The sequence below is a fragment of the Anser cygnoides genome, chromosome 5, assembly GCF_040182565.1.
Source record: "Anser cygnoides isolate HZ-2024a breed goose chromosome 5, Taihu_goose_T2T_genome, whole genome shotgun sequence".
NCBI lineage: Eukaryota > Metazoa > Chordata > Aves > Anseriformes > Anatidae > Anser > Anser cygnoides.
Genome location: NC_089877.1, coordinates 45,512,699 through 45,528,923, shown reverse-complemented (window position 1 = coordinate 45,528,923; position 16,225 = coordinate 45,512,699). Strand labels below are relative to the sequence as shown.

The 16,225-nt window shown below is 43.4% G+C and overlaps 1 protein-coding gene across 2 annotated transcripts in view; it reads left to right on the top strand.

Moving 5' to 3' along the window:
* Positions 1–16,225, top strand: part of STON2 (stonin 2) — a 77,613-nt gene that overhangs the window by 28,764 nt on the left and 32,624 nt on the right. The window contains exons 1-2 of one of the 2 annotated variants that reach the window (XM_013194600.3): positions 5,743–7,859; positions 7,964–8,009. The exons of the other annotated variant lie outside the window; for it this stretch is intronic. Coding sequence (XP_013050054.2) covers positions 7,806–7,859; positions 7,964–8,009 — 100 coding nt within the window. The 5' untranslated portion in view covers positions 5,743–7,805. Of the gene's footprint in view, positions 1–5,742; positions 7,860–7,963; positions 8,010–16,225 lie in introns of those variants that run through there. 2 annotated transcript variants of the gene reach the window in all.

The window sequence follows — 16,225 nt, the reverse complement described above, 5'->3', positions numbered from 1 at the left end:
CTTTAACACGTGTGAGGTAGAACAGGAAAGCTAAGTCTAGATAATTCAAGCAGTGGAGAAGTTCTGATCCCAAATCAGATCTGCGTACTGGAAATAAGTTCTTCTTTAACACTTCACAAATGCTTTAAGGAACCCAAATATCCCAGTGTCCTCTGCAAAGGAGTCACTGTCTTTGTCCTTCCTTACGGCAGGAAGGAGAGGCACAGGAAATCTGTCAGGTGAGAGAGGGAAATGTTAGAATGAGGAAAGAATCAGTACTGCAACAAGCCGAAGTATATTTCTATCTATTACTTTGAGAGAATTATGAAACAGGCTTGGTCTGCAGTCATCTTCTAAGATCAGCAGGGAGAACTATAATATTCTGCATATCTCAGGCCAAAGAACCTCACCCAGTCTTTTCTGCACCCAACCCATAACCACAGTCTGAGATACTGCATATTCTGAGCGAGTATCTCCGTAACATTTTTCTGATTAATATTAACAGCAGCAAAGCTTGCCCCTATTCAGCCATCTCCAGCCCTTCAAAACTCCAAGTGTTTTGAACATGCAACTTTTTAAGTTTCAAAAAGGATTGCCCTAGTGATAATACTTAAAGCAGAATCGAGATGTCGGTGAGCTCAGCTCTGCCAGCCCTTGTGACCTCAGCTGAGGCTAAAAGTAGTCCACTAACCTCAAAAGGTTCAGTATCTGCTTCATCTGTCCTCTAAAAAATAACTCTGATTAGTTATCTTCTCTGTTTCCCTGCCTTCCGAAGAAGAATGGTGTAAGCTGCTGTGGGACTGTCAGCTTCTTGCTTGTTCTTCAGGAATGCTGATGAGTTTCAGGAGGAGAGGATATAACATTGCTCTCATACGAATAAAGGAGTTAGAAGAAAAGTCAAAAATGTCTGTTCCTACTCATTCCTACTAGGCTGTCTTATGCTGCTTTCTCCTGTGAATTAGTCTGGCTTCCTTTGCATCCCTGAAAACATCAGGTCTAGGAGAGGGAAGAGGCAGAGTAAAAGAGCAGAAAGTGATGGTTTGAAAGAACTGGGTCTGATTTTCATTGTTGTGTAGGAACATTTCAGTTAAAAACATATATACACAAATATGTTTTAAAACATATATATATAAAACATACAGATATGGTCATTTTTCTGTTTAACTGTTTTCTTGCCTGTTTGCCAGGGTAGAGTCAGTTCTGACTCCACCTGTGCTGTTGGCCTTGTTCTGCAAACAGCCAATGGAGCATCTCTGAGTTGAGGTGCTGGGAGTCGTTTTTTTCCTCATGGCTATTCTGAAGTGCAAACCACGGTTACTGTGAATTTGTACCAGTTATACTTTGTTAAAAAAAGCACTTAGTGCTGAACCTACACGTTGTTCTACATGAATGTCATGATTTCCACACGTATTCACTGATGTTTTTACATAGCTGGAGCAAGTGAAAGGGAAGCGGACAGAATTCCAGCCCCAGTCATGGGACTGAGCTGCTGATCTCCCTTTATGTGGGCAATATCCCGAGAGAATAGATGTGGGTAGCTGCTTTGTAGTTTATCTCATGCCAGTGAGGTGAACTAGGTGGTGCGAAGCCCTGTGTTTGTGTTTGCAGTGCTGCAATTCTTCAGCCCCTCTGTTTACATTGGCTCCAGTTGCTTTCTAGTGCCGTGCAGAAAGCCACATGCCTGTGTGATAAGCTGGAGGAGTTCAGAGATTTTGCAGCTGGGCAGGACATTTCAGTTTGAAGCATAATTGGAGATGGAATACTTGCATGCAGTGGCCATCTGTGCTGAAAGAAGAAAACCTAGGCTTGTTTTGTGCAATCTAAATTACTTCTGAACTTAAAGCCACTGGGAGTGAAGAGCACGGAGGCATCTCCCAGCACCAAGCTTTTTGGTACAGTATGGAAGTGGAACACATCAGTGGCAATCTTCAACAGCATTATCTCACCTTTTGTGTTCAGTTCCTGGCAGCGTGCTGCTGTACCACTGACAGAAGCCAAAAACAGTACTGTAGCAATACAGCAGTCATAGAACCACAGAATGGATGGGGTTGGAAGGGACCTTAAAGATTACCTTGTTCCAAGCCCCTGCCATAGGCAGGGATGCCACCCACTAGATCAGGTTGGCCAAGGCTCTATCCAGCCTAGCCTTGAACACCTCCAGGGACGGGGCATCCACAGCTTCTCTTGGCAACCTTCTTCGTGCTGCACAGTGACGTGCCTGGCGCCCCATGGAGCTGGCTGCACTGCTTCTGCCGTTGTCAAGCGGTAGGTAGCTGGGTTCACAGTGCAGAGAAGTTACCTACCAGGGAACGCACCTTTTACACTGTAAATTCAAAGCAGCAGAAAAATAAGCAAGGCTTCAGCAGTAGTAGTAATTAACAGGAGCTGTAAATTGTTTCATGTGCTCTTAATTAGAGATGTGCTGTCCCAGTTCTGTGTGGAATTTCCTGCCTGAATAAGAAGGGGCTGAACAGAAGTGGCAATGTAAAACAGCAGGTGAAAAGTCTGGCTGAAGCATACAGCAAGTAAGAATGAGTGATTTCTTTATGCCCAAATGTATAGATTTGCTTGTTTCTCCCTTACTGTGATATTATCTAAAACAAAGATTCAAGGGATCACTGGACAGCACAGGAATTGGAGAAGTGCTGACGAACGCCTTTAGAGGATCAGTTACAGAGTCACCTTCTCAGTGTGGAATAAAATGGGAAGCAGGTTTGTTAAAAACAGGAAAAATGTAGGAATTATTTAAACAAAACCTCTAGCTTCTATGTTGACAATTTATTCTTTTGTGCCCACTTAGAAACTTTTCTTAATTATTTTTGATGTTCACTTTTATCAGAACTCTTGCCTCCTTTATTCTTTTATTTGGACCCAATGTTAGGGAAAAAAAATGACACTTTTTGATCATTCAAGCCAGAAGTGACCACAGTTGGATGAGAGCACTGTAAGGAGATTGTTGGTGTGTGCCTCTGCTTGAACATGTCTGCTTTCTAGCTGGTCTACCCTTGATCAAATGTGTTGGAGCACAGATATGACATAAATGGTGTAGAACGAGCTTGCTCATTTGTTATTAGAAGCAATTTGGGATTGATTGTCCTTAGTGTTGGCAGATGAGACTGAAGTCCTCTTGCCTAATCTTAGAACAGATATAAATTGATATTTGCATTATGACTGTGCTTGTTACCCAACAATAAGAGGAGATTTCAGGCTACTTTGTTCATTCTGATTTTGGTTACTAAGACTGAGAATTGTGAACCTGGATTTTGGGACATGTATGGCAGTCCAATATACTGGCATGGCATAATTTTCAAATAGCTGCAGCTCAATATGCTCCTCTCCAAATCTAGCTATTTAGATTAGTAGGTAAAAGGATAGTAGAGATCCTTTCAGCATACATCCTGTAGTTCAGTGCCCTCATTCCCCTTACAGACTTTGCAGAAGTTATGCCATTTAAGTGCAGACTTTACTCACCAATTCACTGAATGGGGTGTATTTTCACAGGTAGATGTTTTCAGAGAGCTTTAAACATGATTCACTTAAGATCACAGGAATGGAAGCTATTTCCCAGGACACCAACTGTAAATGTATTCATGACCACTTCCTATCCACTTGTTCCCATGCCAATATTGCCTTTTAAATAGCATTTTGCCCTCTCCAATGTAAGTCCCTTTAATGTATTTATACAGTGTAATCCTATCCCTCAATGTTTTTATTTTGCTGTACTGAACAAGACAAGCTCTTCAGTATTCTGGTTCTCCTTTCTCCTGTTTCTCTCTGGTGCTTCTGTTTGAATTAATCTTTCTCAGATGTGGTAATCAAAACTGCACAGACTAAGGTCTCACCATAGCCTGATGTCATGATAATATTTCCCTATCTTCTGGATTTCTCTCCTTGATACACCCCAGGATCTTACTTTCATTTATGCTAGTGCATCAGGCAAGTACCTTTTACTATATTCAGATTGACATGCTTTATCCTAGATCACTCTCTTTCATATCTAATTAGTGAGTTCCTTCATCATTACAAATGTATCTGTCCTTAAATGCCCGAATTATGAACTTTTTATTGTTTATTACGTTTCATCCCATTTCTGTTGCTCCAGTCCTCAAGATGAACTGCTCCTTTCTGTATGGTATTTAGAACTTCCTTTATATAACCAGTTCCTCCTAATTGTGTGCATTCAGCAAATACCATTAGCGTGCTCTTTTCTGTACCATTATCATTAATTAAAATGCAGATAAAAGTAGTCTGTCTTAAAGAAATTCTACTTGTAGCTGCTCTAACCTAATATTTCTCTTATAACATAATAGCCATCTTCCTTTTAGATGGGTTCTTATTTTTGTCTTAATACTAGTATCAGTCTCCATTTGAACTCTTTCCCAGGTGGCACTGCAGTATATGTTTTTTCTAATGCCTACGGATCTATCTTTGGTCTGGAAAATCAGTTGTCAAAGAAATCTGTTTGCTTAAGCTGGAACAAACTACTTCTTTTAAAACTAGTTTCCATCTCTTTTTTCATCTTCTACTTTTCACTCTTTCATTCCAAAGTCTTGCATAGTGTTGCAGTCTGATTTCCAGCCTTGTGTTTTCCAAAGTCATTTTTACCCCCTACAAATAGTTACCATGTGTGCTGTTCTCCCCTTCTGTGGTACCGGTCCCATCTGAAGTGATTCCTTTAAAATCCTCGTGATCGGAGCTGTAATATGTCAATTCTTGCAAAGTTTAGGGATGGGGCTTATCAGACCTCCCGATCTGAGTACAGTAACCTCTTCAAAATGTTTTCTTACCTCATTAAGGTTAATTTCCTCTTCCACTCCCTCGTTCTGATTATCTATCCCGCCTCCTGTGCTCTTATCACTACATTCTGCATCATCGTTCTTATTAAAGAGTAGTAGCAAAGTATTCATTAGCTTTGGGGCAATGTCTAGGTGTGTTAATGTTTAATTATCACCACAGCCTCACTTCCTTGCTCTTTATATGTACACCTGTGTGGTTTGCTTTAGATCCAGTGTACAACATTACTGCCAAAGATGATTTCTGAGGACGGTAGGGCCCATTAAGCCTCAGCTTTCCAGGTAGACCAGTCCTGTATTGGCTCTATTGAGCTTTCATCTTCAGTAAGAGTTCTAGTTGTAGGGGAGAACATAATGGAGATACTGACAAAATAAGTCAACTTGGTAACACAAACAAAAATATCCTTCATTTCAGTTGCTTAAATGACGTTAGACCAGAGATGAAACTAAACCTGCTTGGAAAATCAAACGATTAGGGCAGGATCGCTTTCTGTCAGGTTTATGTGCTGATTAGTGCATGCATAACTAAATTCATGTTTGGGAAGGAAGGAAAGAAATGCATCTTCAGTGTTTATACCAGCGCAGTGGCACAACTCCACTGTCCACAACTCCACAACTGCGCTCTGTGGTCAGGAACATTTATTTTACACCGGCTCATACTTTAGCTGGTGTACCCAAAGTGCTGGCTCTGGACATGGGTTCAGTTTTACCATGCCAGTGGAGAAGGTCCCGGGGGTGAGGAACGTGGGGAGAGCTGCCAGAAGTGGGGCAGCGTGGGCAGAGGTGGCTGACGGTGTGGGGATAGAGGGGCTGTGCGCAGGTGGGGGCTCCGACCTCACCGGGAGCTGTGGTTGTGGTCACCATTTTTCCATCTCCTTGCCGCTTTCTGCCTTACTGTGCATGAGGATACAGGGCCCACATTGCCTGCCCTGGAGAGGAGCAGGAGTGGGAGGCTTTCTGCTCTGCCTGCTGCTAGGGGTGTGGGAACTGCTGCTGGCAGGAAAAGCTGCCCACACACTTGGCAAGACTGGGGCAAGGAGCAGAGGGCTGTCGGGTAGGAATCAGCTGTTGGAGGCAGAGCAAGCACTCTCTGCCTCTGGCATAGGGTAGCCAGCAATCTGCCACACCTGGCAGTCCAGCACCTTTGGCTGCCATTTACGTTTTGCTTTTCACTGTCTTTGTGTCTGCACACACAAACAAGCACGCTGGCACCTGAAAGAGGCGTAACTCACTGTGCTCGCCGTGAGACTCTGACCTCTGTGGGTGCAACTGCCTGTAGGAATCTCCTTGCTGGTTGAAATCTTTGTGTAAGTAGGACTTGAGAAGGTAGGTGCCTGTAATAGACACCTCTTGGCTCCAGCCCCAGGGTTAGTTGATCATTTTCACAAGCACAGTAATGGAACAGCAATTACAAAGCACACTGTTTCCTGAAACACCCTAAGGCAGATTTTGGGGCAGTGGACTAATTTAATGTTTGAGCAGCATAAATGCAGATAAATTAACACTTGGGTGTCTTCAATGCTCCATACCAAAGTGAGAAGTAAAGTGTAGGACAAGGAGGTCAGTGGTTCCTAGCAAAGGGTAACTCGTGATATAAAACGGACATGTTGAAGTAGGTGTTTAGTAAGTAGCTGTTTTGAGTATTATCTGACATGCAGATAAGGTGTAAGCTTCGACTTGCCCCTTTCCCAGGTTTCACATTATGCTAAAGTAGACCTTTAGAAGTCCTGGTTTTCTGGCTCAATACATAAAGAGGATGGCCCGCCACAGCAGCATTGGCATGGCTGGAGGGAGCAGCATAGATCTGAGTCTGGTTTCAGACTGATCTGATAGATCTGAGTCTTTTGCAAAGTAGGGGTATATGCTGTACTGTCATTAACTGCTGAGGTCTTTCAGTATTTAAAATAATCTCTATCTGTACAACTGTGTCTCCATATAAAGGATAGGTACCTAGCACAGGCAGCTGCCAAGCTTTAGTCCATTTTGCATATGCTTTTTCTTAATATGTCCCCAATTTGATATGGATCCTCTTTTTTGGATTTTTTTAATGCAGTTGCATAATGGTGAGTGTAGTGCTGGGATGTACATGTTCTTACAAGAAATATGTGGTAAGACTGTCAGTTTTGAATGAAGTGAAATAAATTCATGTTCTTGCATAAGCACCAACAACGGTCTTGATTCTCTTCAGCAAAACATACAGCGAGGTCCTCCTCCAGAGAAGCCCAACAGAAATGTTTGCTCAGTGCAAAGAGCACAAGGATTTCTGTATGGTTGTGCCTGCTATATCCTGCCTCCCACTAAGCACGCATGTGTATGTGTCATGGTAGGCACGAGTCTCGTGGAGGGATCTGAGCGGAAGCAGAGCACAGCACACAGGGTCCAGAGAGTATTCTGGCCACAGGGTCTTGCCAGCAGAGCAGACAACTGGAGGGTGTTAGCTTATTTGACACGCCAGCCGGGATGCCAGCTTCATTGCTTCACTACCCTTCGGGACTGCAGAGCTCGGTCTCCAGCACAGTAAGTTGGCTCTGAAAGTGGGACATGAGGTTCACCCAGGGTGCTTCGCTGCGCCTCCTCGGCGGCAGGCCCTTCACTAGGCAGGCAGAATTAGGCTCTGGGTGGGAAAGTTTACACAAAAGAAATAGGGGGGCTTTACTGGAGGCTTTGCTTTCACGAGCCCATCACTCCTCCTCCCCCGGATTGATTTGTTTGTTCAGGCTTGGTTGCCTCCAGCAACACATTATTAGTGTGAACTATGGTGTATCCTGGGAGACCTGCAGGATTCTCTGCAAACCTTTTGAATTCTTAGTCACCAAGGAGGGGGAGACAAAAAGGTATTTCACTCTGTTGACGCAGTTGCGTGTACATTGTTCCCCTTTTTTGAATGTTGGCGTGTCTCTCTGGCAAATGCTGTAACTGGACTCCACAGTCTTCATCGTGCTTCTTCATCTCAGGCAGTAGAATATCATTTTCTTGGTAAAGCCACCAACCTGTACTGCCTTAAAGGCTGTATTTGAAACCAGGCAATCTACTATGCCTAGCTGCGGAGGTTTCAGCAGGGCTGTGCACTTATCTCTGTACACACAGGTCAGCCCTCGCGGATGGTAGACTTCAGGCTTTGTGGGTATGTCTGGCCTTAAAGTAAACAAAGATTGCGTCATTCATGAGCAGTTTTCTGCTTGATTTGGCAGGGCCACAAAAGCAGAGAAGACGCAGTGACATGGATTTGCAACACGGGTATGTACTCAGAGCTCTGCTAAGGTCACATATCTATGCTTAAATCAGTGCCACTGCAAATTCTTTAGATCTGAACAAGTATTATGAGAGCCTCTCCATGATGTTGTTAAACCCTGTAGGTACACGTTTCGTCTCTGCTCAATTTGAAATTACAGGACTCACTGATTTTCCTCAGAAACCTGCTTCAGCTCCTTTGGCTGCTTTGTGTCCTGGACTTACAGGGACCGGCCTGTCAGTCTCAGCATAGTTAAAACATTTTGAAAAGTATTTTATTTCTTGGTTAGTCATGTACATGTCCAGAGGCAGACAGTGTCAGACGAACTGAGCACCCATGAAGCTCAAGGTGGGTTAGCTGAGAGGTCGGTGCTCCAGTAGCTAAGGCATCGACACCAGATGGCATCTCAGTAACAGAGCAGAGTCAGATATGAGGCACATGACAGTGGTGCTGGTGGTAAGGGGATGTTTCGGGGGGGCAAGAGGGTTGCAGGAATACAGAGAACTGCAGAGCAGTGGACGCGCTCAGGGCCGTGCCCCCTGCACCCGGGGGCAGCGCGTCCCTCGGCCGGCCTGGTTGCTGCACTGAGGCTTCGGCCCTGCCCTCCATACCCCTGCCGGGGGGCTGCGGCGAAGGGCTAGCTGTGCCCTGCGGAGACTGACAGTCCAGCTGCACCCACAGAACAAAACCAGCTTGTCTCACGCCTCTGGGCACTGGGCAACCACACGGCTGAACGAATGGAGCAAACAGGTGTGAAGAGAGAGGCGGAAAGGGAGAGGGCTTTGGCCGGAGCCAGTAGCTCCCTGTGTGCGGGATGAAAGGAAAATCGGGGCAGTGGAGACCAGCAGATCAGAGGAGCTGCCCTTCAGTGCGGGAAGGCACTTGAGGTTAACCCATTGCTTGCTGGGGGCTTGCTGCCAAGGACATCTCAAGTCAGAGAGCGTGTGACTGGGTCCTGGCACGCTTCTGCTTTTGTGCCTGGAAACTCAGCTCGGGCCATCTGGGCTTCTTTTTCCAGGGAAGAAATGAGGAGCAAGGACATATGAGGACACATGGGTAGCCTATGCCTTTTTTCTGAGTTTGAATTATTTTTTACCCTGTTAAGTAGGGAATGGCTTTAATCCATATGCTCCAGCCCATCCACTGTTTTGTGGAGAAGTTTCAAAGTAACTCTTAAGCCTCCTGACTCCCAGTACTTTGGGGAGAAAAAGAGAGCCATCAAAGGCCTCCTGGTGAAAGATAGTTCTATTTGGGTACCATAATTGTAAGTGATACTGCTTCCTTACATGTTCTTGCACTTTTAAGGAGAAAAGGCTATTTTCACTTGCTGGTCTTTGTACACTTCTAGAGCAATCTTGTATTCTTTCCCAGAGGTGACTCTTATTTCAGGCTATAAATTTCATTCTTCAGTTAGCATAGTCCATGCAGTGCTTTGGGATCATTTTAGTTGGAAACTGCCTTATTATGTGCAGATAAAATCATAAGTGAGGTCATTCTTTTCCTCCAGAAGTGCCAGCCTTCCTCATTTGCTAGATTTTAGTAAAGCCCTTGAAGACATTTCCCAAACATTCCAGCAGACTGTTGTATGAACTCCAAACACCATCGTACCAGAACTGGTTACTTCAGCTTCTTCTTAGCAGGCGAACATCTTGCCTTCTGTCAGTGAAGGTAAAGTGGGCAAAGGGACTGTCACCCCCCTTTACTTGGCAGAAGACCCCTCTACATGGGGAAGAATTTCGTTATAATGTGCTTAAGAATTTAAACTTCTGTTCATTGATTTGGTAATCACAGTAGCACTGATGCAAAGTAATGAAGTAATGGTACTCCTTGAAAAAATACATACCAGTTTTAGTGGTAGTTAATCCTGCACAGAAGTGCCCTATAATGTCATTTAAATTTCATCAGTGATGATAATTTTTGCAACTCACAGAAATCTGAAAGTGGAACTAATTGTGCAGTAATCATTGGAGGTAAATATTCTTCACTGTTTTTCCCTCAAAAATTTAAAAACCTAATGCTGCCTCTATATTCCTTAAGTGTTTTTTTGTTTTTTTAAAACCCTTCAACTCAGAATATCACAGCTATGTTTGGAAAATGCAGTATTCTGTATTTCTTTCTATAAATGGAGCTGGCTTTGCAATGTGTTTAACAAAGTCAATTTCCACTTGACTACATAGATCCCAAAGGGAAGATGTTTAAAGAGAGGAAAAAAATGATATATAAATACAGAAATATTTAAGAAAACCTCCAAGCCATATGTCGAATCTGCTAGCATAGTTTATTTTAAAGTAAATTTCAAGTTAGCAGCTGTACAAAATGGTGGCCATACCAGTTCTGATGAAGGAGGAAGAATAACTGCTAAAATCATTAAGGCAATGAACTGGGACTCAAACAGACATGATATGTTCCTTGCTGTCTCTTTGTCCTCTGTGATGAATGGCAGGACAGATGATAATTCTCTTTATTACTAGACCTGTAAGGATAAAGTCACTTTTAATTCCTGTGAAGAGGAAAGACGGGAACAATGAAGATCCTCCAACATAAGGTTCTTCTCTATGGTTTGTCCCACAGAAGTTCGAATGCAAAGGCTGCCTTTATCAGCTGCATGTTGATTTTCTCAGCTTCTGATGCTTTATAATTTGTCTATGAATTTTAAAGAGCATCAAATGTAGCAGAGATTAAAAATTAGCACCCTTTGTGTCCTATTGAAAGCAGAACAGCCCCTCCTTCTTAGGCACTGCAGTTCTTTGCTAATAAGGCTGACTGAACAAGTCTTCATTAAACTTCATGTTCCTGGACTGGAGAATTTATTCAGCCCCGCCATCCGCTCAGACCATGACCTAGACAAATCAACCGTAATGCCTCAGATTTGAAAGGCCTTTGTTTGTCTTCTCACATTCTTTACGCAATTAGTAGCTCTGCAGCTTGTCTGCTTGGGCAAGGTGGGGTCACAGAGTGTCTCAGTGTAGCTACTGTTCTTACTGACTTGCCAGGGGCATCCCTCAAGTGATTCAGTCCCATGTGATTTTAGCCATGCAACTCCCTGTCCCATGGTACGTAAGGATAAAGCCAGTAACATCCAGCTCTCACAGTCGCTCTGTACTGCCTGTGCCTGCAACCTGCTCGGAAATGTCATAGGCCAAAATTTCCTCTAAATTGGTATAAACAAACTTGGTCGTGCAATATGTCTGTCCTTGAGGTGACTGAGTCTGCTCGCCACTTCCAGGCACTGTTGTCCAGATGTTCACCACTTTACCACTTCTTTTTTCAAACAAGATACCTTTTTTACAACAGGTATGACTTCTGTGTATCATGGCAGACTACACACAAGTCTTAGATGGAAAGTCATCTTCCACTTGAAGTTAAAGCTATTAGAAACAACACCAAATAAAACAGCTTTTTGCAAGAGTCATGAAAGCCTTAGGAGATACTTTACAGATATGTAATTCCTTGAGCATGTTGGAGTTTGCTTTGCTCCAGAAGAATGAAAGGCCAGAGATTTAAATTGTATTTCTTCATCATAAATCCTGGGGATGATGCATTTACTTTGGCACTAGTTTTGCTGCTTCTTCAAATTAGGTCTCTGTTCCCCTTCAGCGTTACTGCATTGGAGGGAGTGGTATGATTTCCATTTATTATGGTCAGGAGCTAAGATTTCAGGTTTCTTCCCCCAGGCACTGGCTTACGCAGCATTGAGGCCTTTGCCTTTTCTGTGCCTTAAAGTCACAACACAGAGGAAACATGCAGCAGGTAAGGCAGGGTGCTCCCTCTTTGTGTGTGCACATACGTATGTGTATGCATATAACTAGATGCATTTCTATATATGTGTGTGTGTGTGTGCATTTCTACATGTCCTTTTTTGTAGATTCTTGCATGACATGAAACAAAATCTAAGTAGCATTTATTGTCAGAAGGGAGGGGCAAGCATCAGGCAGACCCACCAGAGTGGTTATTGAATCAAGCAGTTCATAACAGTGCTACGAATAATATCCTTGCTTTCTGGTCCCCCTTCATACCTCTTACACACACAGATCCAGGTCTCTTCGGTGTAAAGCATGGCTTCACAGCACCAGGCAGACCATTTTCTGTTTAGGTGTCATCCACCAGTTTGTGAGGAAAAGACCGTTTTCCAACTCTTCTGAGCCAAGCTCATCTATGAGGGGGACAGAGCTCCTGCCTGCAACTCGGATTTAGAGAATGGTTTGGATACATATGATAGGAGATGCACTCAAAGGGATCTGTCTAAGAATGGAAACCTTGGTGTGGATTTGAATGGCATGGTTAGGACACCGCTGGGAGCGAAGAAGGCATCTCTGAGAGTTTCCAGCATAAAAACTGGAACAGCTGGGCATCGGTCTGAGGCCTGTGAACTTCTCTATACTGTCTTTTTCTCACAGACCTTAAATGCTTACTGGCAAAACACTGATTCAACATGTGGAAACATGTAACAAGCAGAGACTCATCTGAGACCATGGCTCATAGAGCTCCCTGATATTAGTGGGTTTGGCTATTCATATTTTCAGTCATGAGAAGCCATATTTAGCTCTAATGAGTGCCTGGATTGAGCCTCGTGTTATATAGCTGAGGATTATCTGGCTTGCAGTTAATCTTTCCTCCCACTGTATTTTGATGCCTTTCATTCCTTAAAGCTTTGTTCCTCGTATTTATTTTGTTTTGTTTTGTTTTCTGCTTTGAATATATCCTGGCCCAAACCACCTTGTCCATCCTGCCAGGATGGTGCTCCAGAAATGCATTCTGGGCCACTGAGCTTTCATTTTACCATCTTTTCCTCCCAAGAAAAGGGTTCTGGCTCCTGTTCAGAAGTCATTAGTTGCAAAATAAGTTATAAACACAAGACAAACATGGCTGGCATGGGATTGTGTTCAGCTGAATTGTGCAGGCTGGCTTTGGTTTGTTCTCGCTCTCAACTGCTGCAGGATGAGCACGGGCCAGCAGTGACAAGATACTGCTTACGAGCAAATCCTTATCTGTTATCTACATTTAAATGCCTCGGGAAACAAGAGTTGAAACAGACTTTGATCCAGGTTTCATCTTTTGTAAGGGTGAATATGAATAAAGCCTCATCAGCTGTGATGAAAAATAGACCTGGTGATCATGGGTAGCCAGGAGAGCCTGTGGTTTCATGTGATGAGATCCATTAGGCTGCCGGACTAGGCCTCAACGCTAAGGGGAAAAGCACCACTGGTTAGTTGTCAGAAGGGCAGTCGTGTTGTCGTAGAAGGGGTCAACTCAATAGCTGGTTTTAATTGTTCTGCTGGGGCTGTTGGAAAAGTTTTGTGGTTGTACTGGTTTTCCAGCACCTCCATCAAGGTTCACGGTTAAGCTTTGAAAGACTGGACCTGAACTAGCAATAGCGTTGTGGGGAGGGTTCTTCTCTGGGGTGAGGGGCGTGAAGCTCCAGCTTCTGCCTTGGGTAAACAAGAATAAACTTGAACCTGGATTTCCTGCAACCAAACAGGAAGCCTTAGTCACCAACCTAACAAACATTTTGAGTGAATTTATCCCTCTGATTTTTCAAAAAGGCTGAGTCTTCAAGGTGTGTTCAGCTTGGAGATGATAACAGCTTTTTAATGCCCGGGTTTTTTGGAAGGCGGTATTTTCTTTCCACAAATCTGATTCTACTCCTAATTTCAGGTAATCACTGCGTATTTTAAAAGTTTTTTATCAGAAAAGGGTCAAAAGACTAATACCACATGAGAGAAAAATTATCTGTTGCCTGAGGAACAAGTTTACTTCAATATTGCCATAACATTGTAGAATCCCATGCAGTGCTCCATCTTGGTGGCCAGATTAATTAGGGACTTTAATTGGCAACAAGAAACAAAAGAGAGAGTCTAGGAAAAGATGACTTCATCTCCCTGTTCATCTTTGCTGTTTCACACAGAAAGACAGACAACAGACAGAACAGTAGACAAAATTATCTACATAAAGGTTTCACTTGGCTGAGGAGAGGAAGGATAAAATGAGAAAGGATCGTTGTTCACTTGGAAAGTCACAAGAGCAGGTTCAAGTTTTCATCTTTTCCAACCAGGGTGTTTGTTTAAGCCCTACACCTTTTACAGTTTTTGCTTAAGCAGTTTGTCCTTGGGCTGATTTCTTCATCTCATACTGCTATAGCCTCAACTTGCTACAGGCCAGGGAATTTTCAGCCCCAGAAACAAAAGGTGCCTTTTTTCACACAGGTAGAGAAAGCCCTATCTGCTACTTAAAGCTATTACACAAGGCTCAGGAGGGAAGTGAGCAGTGACAGTGTTGCAAAAGGGATGGCTTCATGGCTGGGGTCGTTAGAAAACAAATGATCCGGCTATGCTATTAATTACCTAATTTCAGGCTCAAATTCCCAAAGCCCTAGATAGAGAGGCTGGCACAAGGGGGCACGTTTTGTGGCTGCTCTTCATTTGTATTTCTTTCCAAGGAGGAGCATTTAACCACTGACTGCCTCCTCACCAGCCAAAACAAATGCACCCCATCAGTAAGGCAGTCGTGTCTCTTCTGCAGGTTGGCACTCACCAGCTTTGCTGCATGCTCTTCAGCATTTCTCCCACCTGAAAGACTTGTGTATAACACTTGTCCCTACACTACCCACTATAGTCATTCCATCGTCTAGTCCCCCTTTCATCATTTAATTCATGGTCCTCGTTAGACCAAAAAAAAAATAAAAAAATAGCTTTCTCTTTCCTTGTTGATTCTGCACACTGCCATGCACTGCTATTCAAACTATAAAACCATTTACCTTCTTCAGTTAACTCAGTGTACTTAAAATGGTTTCTGTACTGATTTATTTTAATGGTTGGATGTCAAATCAGTAATTTATTGGTAAGCCAGATACTTTCTGGCATGATTTCCAAATTATCCAGATAAACTTGCCTTCAGACAATCTGTTTGTTTTCCTTAGTGTGACAAAATCCCAAATAAATTTTATTTCTCCATAGTAACCATTAAGAGAATATGAAAAAAAAACTGAGTAACCCTAAAAATGTCACAATGGAGAGGAAGGATGCTGGCCGTTCCTCAGGGTCACTGACAGCTTGTCCCTGTGGTTTTGAGTCTTACGTCCAAACTGTTTGGGATGGGAGGGGAGAGCAATGACAGAGACAACAGAGGCTATGCTCAAGGTTTGGCAAGATTTGGGGGGTATTTGGCAGATGGCATGTTTGGTTTTGGCGAATCAGGCTGCTTGGTGTATAGGCTCTATTTCCTTCTTTAATGTGGCTTCTATGGTAAGAACTGGAACAAACTTCCTGGACCGTGAAGTCTAATCCCCTGCTATCACGAATGGATGCATCCTGTTTCCCGGTCATAAATTTGTTGTGCATGGTCTTAAAAAACAGGATTTTCATGCCCTTCATATTCCTACTGTATACAATATATGTATATATTATTTTTAATAATCAGAAATCTTTTCCTAATTTCTGTCCTTTACTTTGAAAGAGACATAGGAAAATACAAAGAGGTACAAAACTAGAGATTGAAATTGGTTGTCTTTAAAATATGGTAAGTACTTTGCATTTAAAAGTTGTCTCTGTATTTACCTAATCTGGAATAAATCCAAACCAGTTCACCTGAGAGCAAAAAAGAAAATTTCAGTCCTAAAAACCAGCTGGTACTTGAAGAGTTAATTGGAGAAAGTGATTCAGCTGCTGACACAGGGAGCAGGCTGGGGATTGCTCTCCCAAGGTGATCAGCTGAAATGTTTGGGGGTTTGGTTTTTCAAAAAAAAAAAAAAAAAGGAAAGAAAGAAAAGTTAGTTTTTCTGTGAGAGGGAGAAAGGCTCAGTTTCTTGCACAGTTCCACCTGCAGTTTCCCACCCGTTCAGCCTGTTGATCGCAGCCGTACTGTCTCTCTCCCACCGCCTGCTTTCTGGGTGTGCCAGATCTGGAAGTAACCTGCACATTTTTCATATCTGCCCTGCCCACACAAGCAGGACAGGCTGATTGGCAGGCGGAGAGCCACGGGTCCTGCTCAAGCACGCCGAGTGCATACCTCCCCACACAACTCCCACAGGAGGCAGCCATGGACAGGCACACGCGCAGCCAGCCAGCCGGGGGCTGGCACTGCAGAACTGAAGTTATCTGATCCCCGGGTAAGCACAGCGAGAGGAAAATCCATTCATCCGAGCAATCTGGATCTTTTTTTTTTCATCAGTGGGAAGAGGAGTGTGTAAACTTCACTTAGAAGAAAGGTACTGTAACAGTAGGGG